This window comes from Cyprinus carpio, chromosome A9 (genome assembly GCF_018340385.1).
Source record: "Cyprinus carpio isolate SPL01 chromosome A9, ASM1834038v1, whole genome shotgun sequence".
In the NCBI taxonomy this organism is placed as follows: Eukaryota; Metazoa; Chordata; class Actinopteri; order Cypriniformes; family Cyprinidae; genus Cyprinus; species Cyprinus carpio.
In genome coordinates, this window is record NC_056580.1 from 13,963,351 (window position 1) to 13,976,455 (window position 13,105).

Here is a 13,105-nt window from a genome sequence, read left to right on the forward strand (position 1 = left end):
CTCCACCATCATCCCCATCCCAAAAAAATCCAAAATTACAGGACTAAATGACTACAGGCCTGTGGCTTTAACGTCTGTGGTCATGAAGTCATTTGAAAAACTGGTGCTGGCCCACCTGAAGGACATTACTGGACCTTTACTGGATCCTCTTCAGTTTGCCTACAGAGCAAACAGGTCTGTGGACGATGCAGTAAACATTGGACTGCATTATGTTCTGCAACACCTAGACAGACCAGGGACTTATGTGAGAATCCTGTTTGTGGACTTCAGCTCGGCCTTTAACACGATCATCCCAAACCTCCTCCTGCCCAAACTAACTCAGCTGTCCGTGCCCACCTCCGTCTGTCAGTGGATCAACAGCTTCCTGACAGACAGGCAGCAGCTAGTGAGGCTGGGAAAATACACATCCAGCACCCGTACAATCAGCACTGGAGCTCCCCAGGGCTGTGTTCTCTCCCCCCTGCTCTTCTCCCTGTACACTAATGATTGCACATCTAAGGACCACCTCTGTCAAGCTCCTGAAGTTTGCAGACGACACCACACTCATCGGTCTCATTCAGGACGGTGACGAGTCTGCTTACAGACAGGAGGTTAAAGAGCTGGCTGTCTGGTGTACTCTCAACAACCTGGAGCTTAACACGCTCAAAACAGTGGAGATGATCGTGGACTTCAGGAGAAACACCCCTGCTCTCCCCCCCACTCACCATCATGAACAGCACTGTGACTGCAGTGGAGTAATTCAGGTTCCTGGGCACCACCATCTCTCAGGACCTGAAATGGGACATTCACATTGACTCCATTGTGAAAAAGCCCCAGCAGAGGTTGTACTTCCTTCGCCAGCTGAGGAAGTTTAACCTGCCACAGGAGCTGCTGAAACAGTTCTACTCCGCCATCATTGAATCCGTCCTCTGCACTTCAGTAACTGTCTGGTTCAGCTCAGCTTCTAAATCTGACCTCAGAAGACTACAGAGGGTAGTCCGGACTGCAGAGAGAATCATTGGTACAACCCTCCCATCTATTCAAGAACTTTACTTATCCAGAGTGAGCAAAAGGGCTGGCAAAATCACTCTGGACCCCTCACATCCAGCACACTCCCTCTTTGAACTGTTGCCATCTGGTCGACGCTACAGAGCACTGAGCACCAGAACGGCCAGACACAGGAACAGTTTCTTCCCTCAGGCAATCCATCTAATGAACACTTGATAATAACTGTGGAACACATTACACTATTTATATTTACAGACACATACACTTATTATCTAACACACATACCTAGTGTACACTTAAATATTATTATTTTTTTTTGCACATAATATACCTGTACATACATAACTGCTCGTAATATATCTGCCATACAATTGTCAATTTGTATATTGTCATTCCTTACCTATTGATTTGTATTTTTTGTATTTTTTATTCTTTTATTGTGTGTTTTTTGTTCTGTCGCTGTCATTCTGTTGCATTGCGGAGCTTCTGTCACGAAAACAAATTCCTCGTATGTGTAAACATAAGGGGAAATAAAAAAAAAAATTATTCCTATCCTTATACAAAATCACACATTTATTTGGATGATTCGGACTTGGATTTACACATGTGTAGCTTGTAAAGGGGAAATTATAAAAAAAATTAGGCCTATCCTTTTAGAAAAGTACACTTTGGTTGGGGTGAATTTGTTATTTACATGACTCAAGTTTCTTTGAAATATGGCAGTTTGAAGTGTTTGTATGAGAGTTGTGCTGGGTCACACAGTTATGGCATTGCTAGAGAAAGCATAGACAAAACATGACTATTGGAGGAAGTCAAATGTCAATGTGATATAAAATACGTGAATACAAAGATGATTCTAAAATGCTGTAGCTTCCTAACATGGAACAGCATTTTTTACTTTGCTGAGTCACAGAGTTATCATGGGGTCTTTGTCTGATTCAGGGATCCGCTTTGGGACACATGCGGATGAATAGAATAGAATAGTGGGTGGGAAAAACCTGCTTCCCTGGTTTACTAATCAAGCTACAGTTTCCATGTGAAACACAATCCTATACACATTTGATTCAGAATATTGTATGAGCTTTTTGTGGTAAATGTGAAAAGGGGCAGAGGATTGTTCTGCTCCCTTTACCAAAGCAGACCAGATGTTCCCGTGGGAATTAATGCTTTGTCTATAAGAGAACATCTGACATTTCAGGGAAGTGAAAAAAAGACTCTGTGCCCATGAACACACACACACACACACACCCACCTCCAGAGAGAAACTTGACTCTCACTGATTTCTCATAGACTGTGGGTTCAGTTATTCATCACTTAATGAATTGCTCAAGGTCACAATGATGGAGGAACTGAGAAATTCACCATTTCATACATCTCTCCCCTTCCAGGGTTTAAAATATTTTAAAGAGATTTTAACTGTGCCACCAGGCTTTTAACAAGAAATAGAAGTTCATTATTCTGTGGAGATAGTATACAGACCTTTTCACAAAACAATAATATATTACTCATAATGATAGTCTGAAGTCATCCACTGAATTCTTTAGAACTACTTTAGTCTACTTTAGAACTATGCAAGTAAACGTTACTAGGTCTGTCCACATGAACAGGCACATGGCACGTATTATCTCTAGAATCCTTATAGGGGTTGAATGTTTCCACATGAAAATGAAGACGCAGTGATGACATCTTTGGCTGGAACCCAAGTGACAACATTAGGTCTCTGATACTTGTGAGTCTTTCCATCTCAAAAAAGGTCTGTCCTTTAAAAATTGATTTATCTGTTACTCTTACATAACTACAGTTTGTGACCCTTTCCTTCTAACTTATTAGAGTAAGTGACAAACTCTAGAATATAAATGTATTTGATGCTAACAGATCTCTAGGATGTTGTATAGTGAACTTGGTCAGTCAGATTCAGAGTCCTTCTGAAAATGAACTGTTTTCCTTTGAACAGAAGTTCAGCTCTAGTTCACTGTCACATATCCGTGTAATATGAATGATGCATCTGTACATGTGTGGACTCGCTAATCGATATCTGCATCTGTGATAGAGGTGATAGAGAGATGGTGGAAAAGGATTCAGCCATAACGACCCTTCAGTCAAAACACGAAAGAAATTAAAGAGATGTGATCTTCCAGTCATCCTTACCAACTACTGTATCTGTTCCTGCAAAAACATTTTGCCTGAGGAAACTTTGAGAATCTGGGACAGTTTGTTAGCATTTATTTTGTCAGTTTTTAGACAATCCTTTAAATTTAGTCAATACATTGTCATATTCATTCATTTTAATCCAGTACTCTGACTAAAATGGCATAAAGCTTTCCAAATCATAACATATTTTTTTCCCAGTGATAAACTATAACTCACAGATGACATGGCAGTAATGTGAGACATCAATATTTGTAAAGCAAAAGTGAAAAGAGAGAACATTACCTCAGGGTTGGTGCCTTGACACTAGCAGTTAGGGAGGAGATGTGAGACACTCTCAGAAAGTTCCACCTAATAACTGCCAAAACTGTCACCTTTAATAATGTTCAAGTCTTTATCTCCTTCTTCTTATCTTCTCCTCCTGAATCTCTAATCATTTGCAAGTGTAATATGTAAGCTAGAAATATAACCACATGCATCTACAGATCTAATGTTTTCAGTACACGATAAGAAAGGATAAAAATGGACAATTTTTGCATAGATGCATAGAAAATTAAGTTTGTTAGAAGCATCTTGCAGCATAACTCTTCCATTCCTCTCACTAAAACCTATAAGCTTGCTCAAGAACCTTTTAACTATATAGTCAGCATCTCTGCAAAGAGCTACATAAGACCACCCAACTCTTGAGAGACAATATCTATCATTCAGCTGTACAGAGCTGTTAAGTTTGCAGTCCAAAAAATCCTGGAAGGCATTTATAAGCTATGGGTTCCCTCATGAATTTGCTATGGGATTTTAGCCTGTTTTCAATTCTGGAGTAAAATAAGGACTAATTAAAAAGTTTTATTTTACAAAATAACAATCATACCTCAAATGCAAATGTTGATACCATTAGGTATGTTAAATATGCAAGTTACTAACAAGTTGCTGCAGTACATAACTACAAGTTACAACTACCACAAGAATGTGAATTTGCGTGTGTGTGACGAACATTGTAAAAACAAGCTGTCATCAGCTGTATTTAATAAGATGTAAACACAACTAAATCTGCCATACACACAAAGCATATTAAAAACATTTGCCATTTATTTGGTGGGTTTACAAATGAATGGATGTAATCAGTAGTTTATGATGTGAAATTTATAATATCATTAAAAAGTTTGAGAACTGACATCAAACAACAATGCCAGAAAGCAGAACCTTTTCTTATCAGTTCCTGCAGAAGAATCAAAGGATTGTCTCTTTATCTGTAAGGATATTGAAGTCATATTGTGTTCATAAAAAGATACTGTAACTGAGGAATCCAGGGCTTAGATGAATTTGATTACACTAGAGATGAAGAATGTGAATACACGATTGTTTGTGTTTATACTTAATGTAATGTGCCATTTAATGTGTGTGCTTGGGGTGTATATCCATTCTAGAGTTTTGAGATGTTTTGATTATGTTTGTTTGCAGGATAAATATTTATCTTCTTGATCATGCATGTCCGTGTTTTACAGGATCACTCCAATTAAAGATCTTTGGCAACTGCAGTATGTATTGACACAAAATTCACAAACAGTATCAGCTGACTCAAAGACAAATCTTTTTAGCGTTGTTGTAAAATCAACATTTAGAAATACCAGCTGTTCACATTCCACATCATCCTGGGCTGCTCATTCAGCCGCACGAACCAGTGGCTCTTAGCCTTGCTCTCAAATCCCTTTTGGAGCACCAGCCAAACCACAGGAGGAGACCAAAATGAAAAACAATATTTGTCTTCTGAAGACTGTTTCTGCCCAAGCTGAAATATAATGAAGGTCTAAGACGAAATAGCAGAAGTCTACATGATAAATGATATCATTAGACTAGTAATATTGTTGTTGTGTAATATTCAGTTCCATAAACAAAAGGTTAATACTGAGTGATCATATCATATCATATCATATCATATCATATCATATCATATCATATCATATCATATCATATCATATCATATCATATCATATCATATGTAATTAGACATCACCATACTGTCTAAGTCTATGTATTTTTCTATCTTGGATAGCCTGTAAACAGAGACCCTGTAAAACAGAAACAAAACTGCTGTGAGTCATGACCTGTTTAAAACTGGTTGTCTCTTTTCTTTTTCTGTGTGAGTTTAAAGAATAAATTTTTATAAAGCATCATTTTTATGATGTTTGATGTTTTTGAAGTTTTGGCTGTGTTGTCTAAGTGCCTGACAGTTTTGTTGTGCTGTGGTGTAATTTTCCAGACATGAACATTTGACTTTGAACATGACAAAATAAATTAATAGCTGCTGAGAAAGACACAGGGGATGTTTAGGGATGAAAATGTGTCACACCATCACTGGCGTGAGAACGGAACTAACAGATTAGAGACTAACTGAAAACTAAATGAGTTCAAGAAGGGTCAAACTGAGCTAATTAACCAAACTGCTAATTATGGGAAAACTCTTCAACTATACTACAATAATCTTCTTTGATGCTCAAAAGTGTGGAACATACTGAATGAATTAGTTAGGCTTTGCGTTTAATCCATAATCATGCAAACTAGACTGTGGCTCTTTATGAAAGATTAAATAATTAGAACAATATAATTATTATTTTTTGAACTTTAAGCAGCCAGCCATGCTTTCATATTATGTAGGGTTTTAAAAAAGTAATATAAGAAACCTTGGGTTTATAAAGCAAGTTTTGAAAAACAGGCATTAGATTATGTTGTATAAAAAGGCAGCTTTTGAACAACCATGGACTGTGTACAGAAGACTTTCTTTTAGAGCCAGCCACTAATGCAAACTTTTTTGGGGGTTTTGGGTTTTTGCACAGGCCTTGCAGGTGTCCAAATACAGGAAAGTGTTGAAAGTGTTATAGACTTGACTTTGATTGCACAAGGAGTTCAGGTCAGCATAAATCAGACTCTAGTGTCCTTGTTCTGCCCCTGCATCTGTTTGATGTGGAAATGCTGCTCAGAACTAGCTGGCTAAAATGGAAATAAATAAATAAATATTCAATGTAAGAAGGGTTCTGTTGAGTTCTACTTAATATGCTACACCTTTACTGCTTGGTTTTGGTTTGTCTAAAAGCTGGTAAATGTTTAAAGAGTTTAATTCTATTAAAAATACCCAATGGAAAACAAAAGGGTAAGAGTTTTATAAAGTTTCACTGTAGAGTCTTGATTGTGTTGTTGTATTGTTTCTTAATTATTAGTTGGACAAATTTCATACACTAAGAAGAATCAACACAAAATAATAACAATTTAGATATAGGTTTATCTTGAGAATTGTTCTCTTATTTTTATAATGAACATTGCATTCTATTAAGCTTCTTTGAGTTTCAGCGTCTTATACTAAAAGAAGAGATTAGAGAGACAATATGTTTATTTCCATAGTCATTTATGTATTTCCAGTTACATCCCTTTACATTTACAAAATGTTTTACATATTCTTAACATTTAAGCTACATTGAATGTACAGAATATGGTTAAGGTTTCTTGACTGCAAGTTAATATAGTTATGACATCTTGAGATGTTTTTTAGTTAAACCAAAAACTTCCTTCACTGTTGTTTGAAACCATATGTTGTAATCATTACCTTTAAGTTTTTATGATGCCTTTAGGGTGTAAATAAAAAGGGGCCACCACTGTTGAACAGAATGGTGAACCAGTTATACTACAGTATTGATTTAAATAATGAAAGATCAAAAGGCATGACTAGATTTAATCCATATTAATTCCAGCTCACGCATGGGTTAAACCCAACCATGCTCATATTCCAACAGATACCATAGAGAAGCTATATATTCAAGTGTGTGAGAAAAAAAAGCATTTAAACAAGACAAGTTAGATGTTTAATTGTTTCTTAAGTTACACTTAGACAAGATCTATTTAATAAGCACTGTGAATCAAATTATTTATTTCCGAGCACATTTAAGTATTCAGTGTTCCAACAGAACTAAAAAATAAATTTATATATAACAAAAATATATGATGCAAGTAAAGATAAATATAACAACATACTTAACTTACTTTTCAGATATTTAAAATATACACATATCTATCAGAGACAAAAATAAATGCCCTTCCAAGTACACACATGAGGCTCTGTTACAAGGTGACAGCCAGTCATAAAACATCATATACACACGTGAAGTGCAAACACAGTTGCACATAAAAAAAAAATCAGTTGAAAATTAATTCTTTCTGACCTGTTCCATTCTTCAAAACATGTTGGAATGTGCTATTGCAGAGAACACTGACTGTTCAAAAAACAAAAGTAATGCAAATTCTCCTGCCAGACACAAAAGCCCCTCTTTTATCAAAGAAAGTGCTTTAAGCAATTAAATCAGTAGCAATTACGCTAAATAGGAACACATTTAAGAAAAGAACTAGACCTACATCACTATACTGTTATGTTACTTAAAGGAGCGCTGTTATAAATAAAAAAAATTTATAAACTTTATCACAATTTTAATTCTTCGTTGACCTTACACAGTAAAAAAAAAAAAAAGGTTGCAGAAATCATTTTCACTCAGAAATTGCTAGTAAATTTCACAAATAATTAAGATGAAACAGCAAGTAACATGTATTAAACATGAAATTTAGAAGTAGAAAACTAAAATTTTATTTTTTTTGTAAAACTAACTCCAATAATCTTTGTTTTATTTACAGCTTCAATTTCTTTATTTTATTGTATTTTTTTATATTTATTTATTTATTATAAATCATTATTGTCATTATTAGACAATTATGGAGAATTCTCTTTTTGGAATGATACAGCATCAAGCTGTAACATGCTATACCTAAAATCATGTTTCTCTAAAGTGGTTCAAAATTGTAAAATTTAGGCTGCCAGTTAATTTGGAATCAATTCATTGTATCAGTGTTCATGGTTCTGATGTTAAAATATATTATCAGTCTTTGGAACATTCCAAATGAATTGATTAGTATCTTTGGAGTCACTGTTGAGCATTTGCTGCAATTTTGACAGAACGTGGTCAATTTTACCTGAATTTCAGGAAAACATCTCAAAGAGGTTCTGATTTGACAAAATCCCATCAGTCTTTGGCACATTTCAAATTAATTATTCAAAATCTTTGGAGTCACTGTTGAGAATTTACTGCAATTTTGATGAAAATAATTTAGTTTAGTTTATCTAAATTTCAGGAAAACATGTCAGAGGAGTTCATGTTTTGAAGCAGTGCAGAGCATGGCTTGATGGTGGCGGTCTTGAGGGTCCTAGCTCACAGTCGCAGAGGTGTTTTCCACCATTGCATACTCTGTCTCGGTGCCCTGAGAGCCCTCCATGAGCCGCGCCAGCCCTGTACGTTTGGAGTATTTGAAGATGAAAGCTTTCATGAGGTCATAACGGTAGTGACGGTGAGCGAAGCTGTAGACAACAGGGTTCACACAGCAGTGCAGCAGTGACAGACATTGCGTAAGGTGCAGCGCCACAAAAAGGCCATTCTCTAAACTGCAGCCCAGCGGCAGCACACCTAACACTGCTAGCGCATCGGCTAACAGCACAGCATGATATGGTGCCCAGCAAGCTATGAAAACCACAATGTACATGAGGATGACCTTCCTGCTCACGCTGCGATCCTGGTCGCCATTTGAAGGGGAATGAGAGGAAGAGGAAGCCAGAGTGTTTGCCAACAGTGCATAGGACACTGCTATAACGGGGAAGGGTATGACAAAACCAAGAACCACAAAACTCAGCTGAATGCCCACCATCCACTGCAAAGAGTTGTCCTGTGGATATACAGGATGACACAAAGTCACATGACTGTGTAGTGATTTGATGGACTGCAGGAAGTATGTGTCAGGTATTGAGGCGAATAAAGCAAGCAGCCATGTTACCACACACACTAAACGTCGTATTTGTCGTCCTCGTCTGTGAGAAATCTCCCCCGAGCGGACCACCGAAAGATACCGGTCCACACTCATGCAGGCCAGGAAGAAGATGCTGGCGAAAAGGTTGACACTGAAGAGTAGATGTGTGAGCTTACAAGCCGCTTGGCCAAACGGCCAGTGACCGCCCTGTGCCAGCGAGCTCACCCACACCGGGAGAGTAGCGACCACACACAGGTCAGCCACTGCTAGATTTAATATATACAAGTGTGTGTCATGGTTATGACGCTCCGAGCGCAAGTTGACCCACACTACTAGTGCATTGGCGGCCAAGCCTACAACAAAAATGAAGGAATAGAGGGTGCACATAGCATGGAGGAGAGCAGAACGGTTGAAGGATGTGGGGCACATTTGCATTTCCACCGCCGAGTTGTTGTCACTGGCGTCTGTGAAGTTTAATTCTTCCCACATGGTGAAGAATTCAGTCAGTTCACTGGCACTAAGACTCATCTTCTCGTTTGGTGGTGAAGACTGCAACTGTGGAAAGAGAAGAAACGGAAGTTAAACACCCATCAACATGTAGTTCAGTTATGATTAGCATAAGGTTTATGTCATTAGGTTATTAAATATCAATGAAGTCAACTGATTTTGGGGTAAAATATTACCTGGACACACACACACACACATACATATATATATATATATATATATATATATATTATATATATATATATATATGCAAAATGTAACAATGAAATATAATAAAATATATTTTAATATCAATGATTGATTTTTAAGAATATTTTTTCTAGATATTTAAATTACTTATTATTTATTAATGATAATTTACTAAATTATGATGTATTACAGTATGCATGTTATATTATCATAATATATGTTTATTAATTACTTTTGGCTGTTTATTACAAAAAAAAAGGGCTTCAAATATTTGTTAATATTACACTACCATGAAAAAAATTTTGGTTAGTTTGTGACAACTTACTTTTTAAAGAAAATTATTATTTTTATTTAGCAAGGATGCACTAAATTGATCAAAAGTGACAGTTAAGACATTTATAATATTACAAATTTTTCATATTTCATTCATTGAAACTTTTTAATATTAATATTTAATTGACATAAGACCTCTCAATCATGGAAGACAAACCTGTCTATGGCACTAGAGCATTGCATTTTTTTGTGAAATTGTCACAGCATGCTATTATCATTTCATGGTTCAGCTGTGTTAGAAAGTTGACACTACTTCAAAAGGCCAAAGCTGTTTGGCTTCAAGCAAGTCATGTTAAAGTACTCTTTAAGCTGGTTCTGCTTTTTAAAAATCAAAGTGACTTAGTTCAGTGACTTCACAGTGATTTCTATGAGCAAAGTAATTTCCGTTTATGGATTTTGTCACGGCATCTTAAACATCTAAGTGGTCCGTTCTAAAAGACATGTTGCTATGTGGTTGGTGAGGTCACAGACACTTGACCCTTGATTTTTCTCTGGTCACTAAATCCTTTTTTTAGTGGAACCTTTCAATCTCCAGCAGAGCTGCCACAAAGGATATTAATGTCAGTATAATGCTGTTCTGAATTAGAGTAAATCTATAAAAATATATAACAAGTCTGTCTAGTGTTATGTTGTATATGACTTATAAAGATTGTGTGACTGTGTTTATGTACTGAAATGTTATAACTGGGGATAATTTTCCCTTACAAAAGTAAATTTCCTGTTGCTCCACCTGTATTCTGTTTGAAGTTCATTACAAAGTGAAATCTAATTGTTTTCCATTTAGTAAGTACACAATAGTGTTGTTTGATAAAAGCTTTTAGGTTTGTTTGTTTAAGAATGGTTTATATGCTTTAACCCTATAGGAGGAAATAGTTTAGGAAGTTCGTAGCACAAAATGTAATTGATGTATCTTTTAGGGACTGAAACATGTGGAGAAACACATGCAAACACTCTTTGCCTTCTCTCTAATTGTGTCATTGTCAATATCTATAATAGATGCTCCACAGCACTGCAACTGACCGTTTAAACTCTCACAGACATCTGAATGGTTCCTGGGCTTACAGCAGTACACAATGGAGACACTGGAGTGTCAAAGGTCAAATGCTTTATGACAACAGACCCCTTGAGGGCCTTGAACCTGTGACACTGCTCTTGACAGATGACAGGTTGTTGGATATTTAGTGATGATTTGCTCAAAATTATCTTTGAAATAGCGATGGGCATAAAGATCCAATTAATTACTGGTTAAAAATATTTTTTAGTACTCTGTAGTTTCTGTTCATTAGCTGTGCAAGTTCTCCGGGCCATAAATGCAGCAAATGTTTCTTTCTTTTCAGTTAAAATTAAATTCATTCCATCTTCCTGCACCTTAAATTAATCTTGCGTTTCGAATGAATTTATTTATTTTGAGGTTATGGATTTCGACAAATGTAAACAGTTTAATAGAATGAAGCACTGAGTAAATCTGAAAGCATGAGCTAATATGACAGACTGGGATTACTGGCAGCAAATAGAAAGCAGAAAGTATGTATAAAGCCAGACCGTGGACATAATGAACTGATGAAAATGCCTAACATATGTGAGCTTTTTCTCAAAAGTAAAATCTACAGTAACTTTATAACTTTCCGTAGCATTGATGTGAAGATCCATGATACAGTATAAGAGGTACATACATACATATACATATACACATATACACACACATATACATACATACATATATATATATATATATATATATATATATATATATATAATGGTTACGTGATTTAAGTTCTCAATCAAGCTAAGTAGGCTACTTCTGAAACCAAACCACTGATCTCTATATTATAGATCAGCACACCAAACAAACATTCAGCGCCATGAAAAACATAGCCAAAACCTTTTCTTGCTTTGCTGTTAACAAATCGTCTAGTGTAGTGCAGGTGTCTCAAACAGGCAGTGCTGTGACTAATATAGCCAACTAAAACTCGTCTCAAGTCTTTTGCTTGTTCATTAGGACAAAAAGATATTTCTTACCTTTGTCATTTTGACTTTAAAGTTTGGTCAGTGCGCAGTATTAATCCACGGTTTCGTTCTTGTCCGCCGATGAGATGAAGTGATTCCGTTGGCGCTTGTGCTTCAGGTTGTTTAAATAGAGTGAATGAAAGTGGTGACGCCCATCTGCGCCTGACAATAGCGCCTCCGAACGCACCTCAGTCTGAACACACTCAGACACATCACTGCTGACTAAATGCATGCCACGAGTGGAATTGTACCGTTGCACCACCAGTCTAAAAAAAGTTACAGTATAATTTTTTATTAAATAAAAAAGTACGTTTTTTATTTATAATTCCAGGCATATAAAATAAAAATACATAAATAAATAAAATAATTAATATAACCAATAGCAAAAAAAATCATAAAAACTACTAATAAAATATATGTAAAATACACAAAATTAATACATAAAAAGGAAAAACACTGCAAGGTTTTTTTTATTTTTTTATTTTTTGTATACACCCACACGCACACAGTTAACCATAATATAACTTTGTGGAGCACCTCTCTGGCACCTCAGAGCCCTCATTTCCCACGCCCGATTACACATTATGAAACATAACCACCCAAAACGACAACCTGAGGTTTTCAAAAATAATCTGTCAAAACCGGCAGCAGCAGCAGGAAGAGTCTACAAAACCACAGAACAAAGACTGGCATGGCGTCTTTACCAATTCTCAGTCTCCCTAAATGGAAATAAAACATCAAAATTCATTTAATCAGCAATTGTATCAAATAAGATAACCTATCTGACCTTATGAAGGACATGTATTGATGGAGTGATTGTTTCCATTAAGATAACCTGCATGAAAGGGCAGCCTCAGCATGCACGGATATCCATTGTCCCCAGCTGTCAAAAGTATCAGAGCAGATTTCAAAAAGTCACTGATAAGCATCCTGGTTCTCATTAACACTTGTGCCAACTTCTTTATGTGCGCTTTCTTCTACATACGCAGGCGAGGCAGAGACCTTTTGGCTCCTTTTGGCGAAGGCTTTGAAACAGAGACTGAAAGAGGTGAATTAAGAGAGCAGGGGTCCAAAGCTGCTGGAACAGAGGAAAACATCTCTG

At 36.3% G+C, this 13,105-nt stretch overlaps 1 protein-coding gene across 1 annotated transcript; it reads right to left on the minus strand.

The window, feature by feature from the left end:
* Positions 1-7,790: 7,790 nt before the first annotated feature.
* On the minus strand, positions 7,791-12,155 carry LOC109066623 (atypical chemokine receptor 3-like). Its single transcript, XM_042763653.1, has 2 exons — positions 12,016-12,155; positions 7,791-9,522 (listed from the first exon to the last, which is right to left on the minus strand). The coding sequence occupies exons 1-2, from the start codon at positions 12,022-12,024 to the stop codon at positions 8,374-8,376; spliced, it is 1,158 nt and encodes a 385-aa protein (XP_042619587.1). The 5' UTR covers positions 12,025-12,155; the 3' UTR covers positions 7,791-8,373.
* Positions 12,156-13,105: the final 950 nt, after the last annotated feature.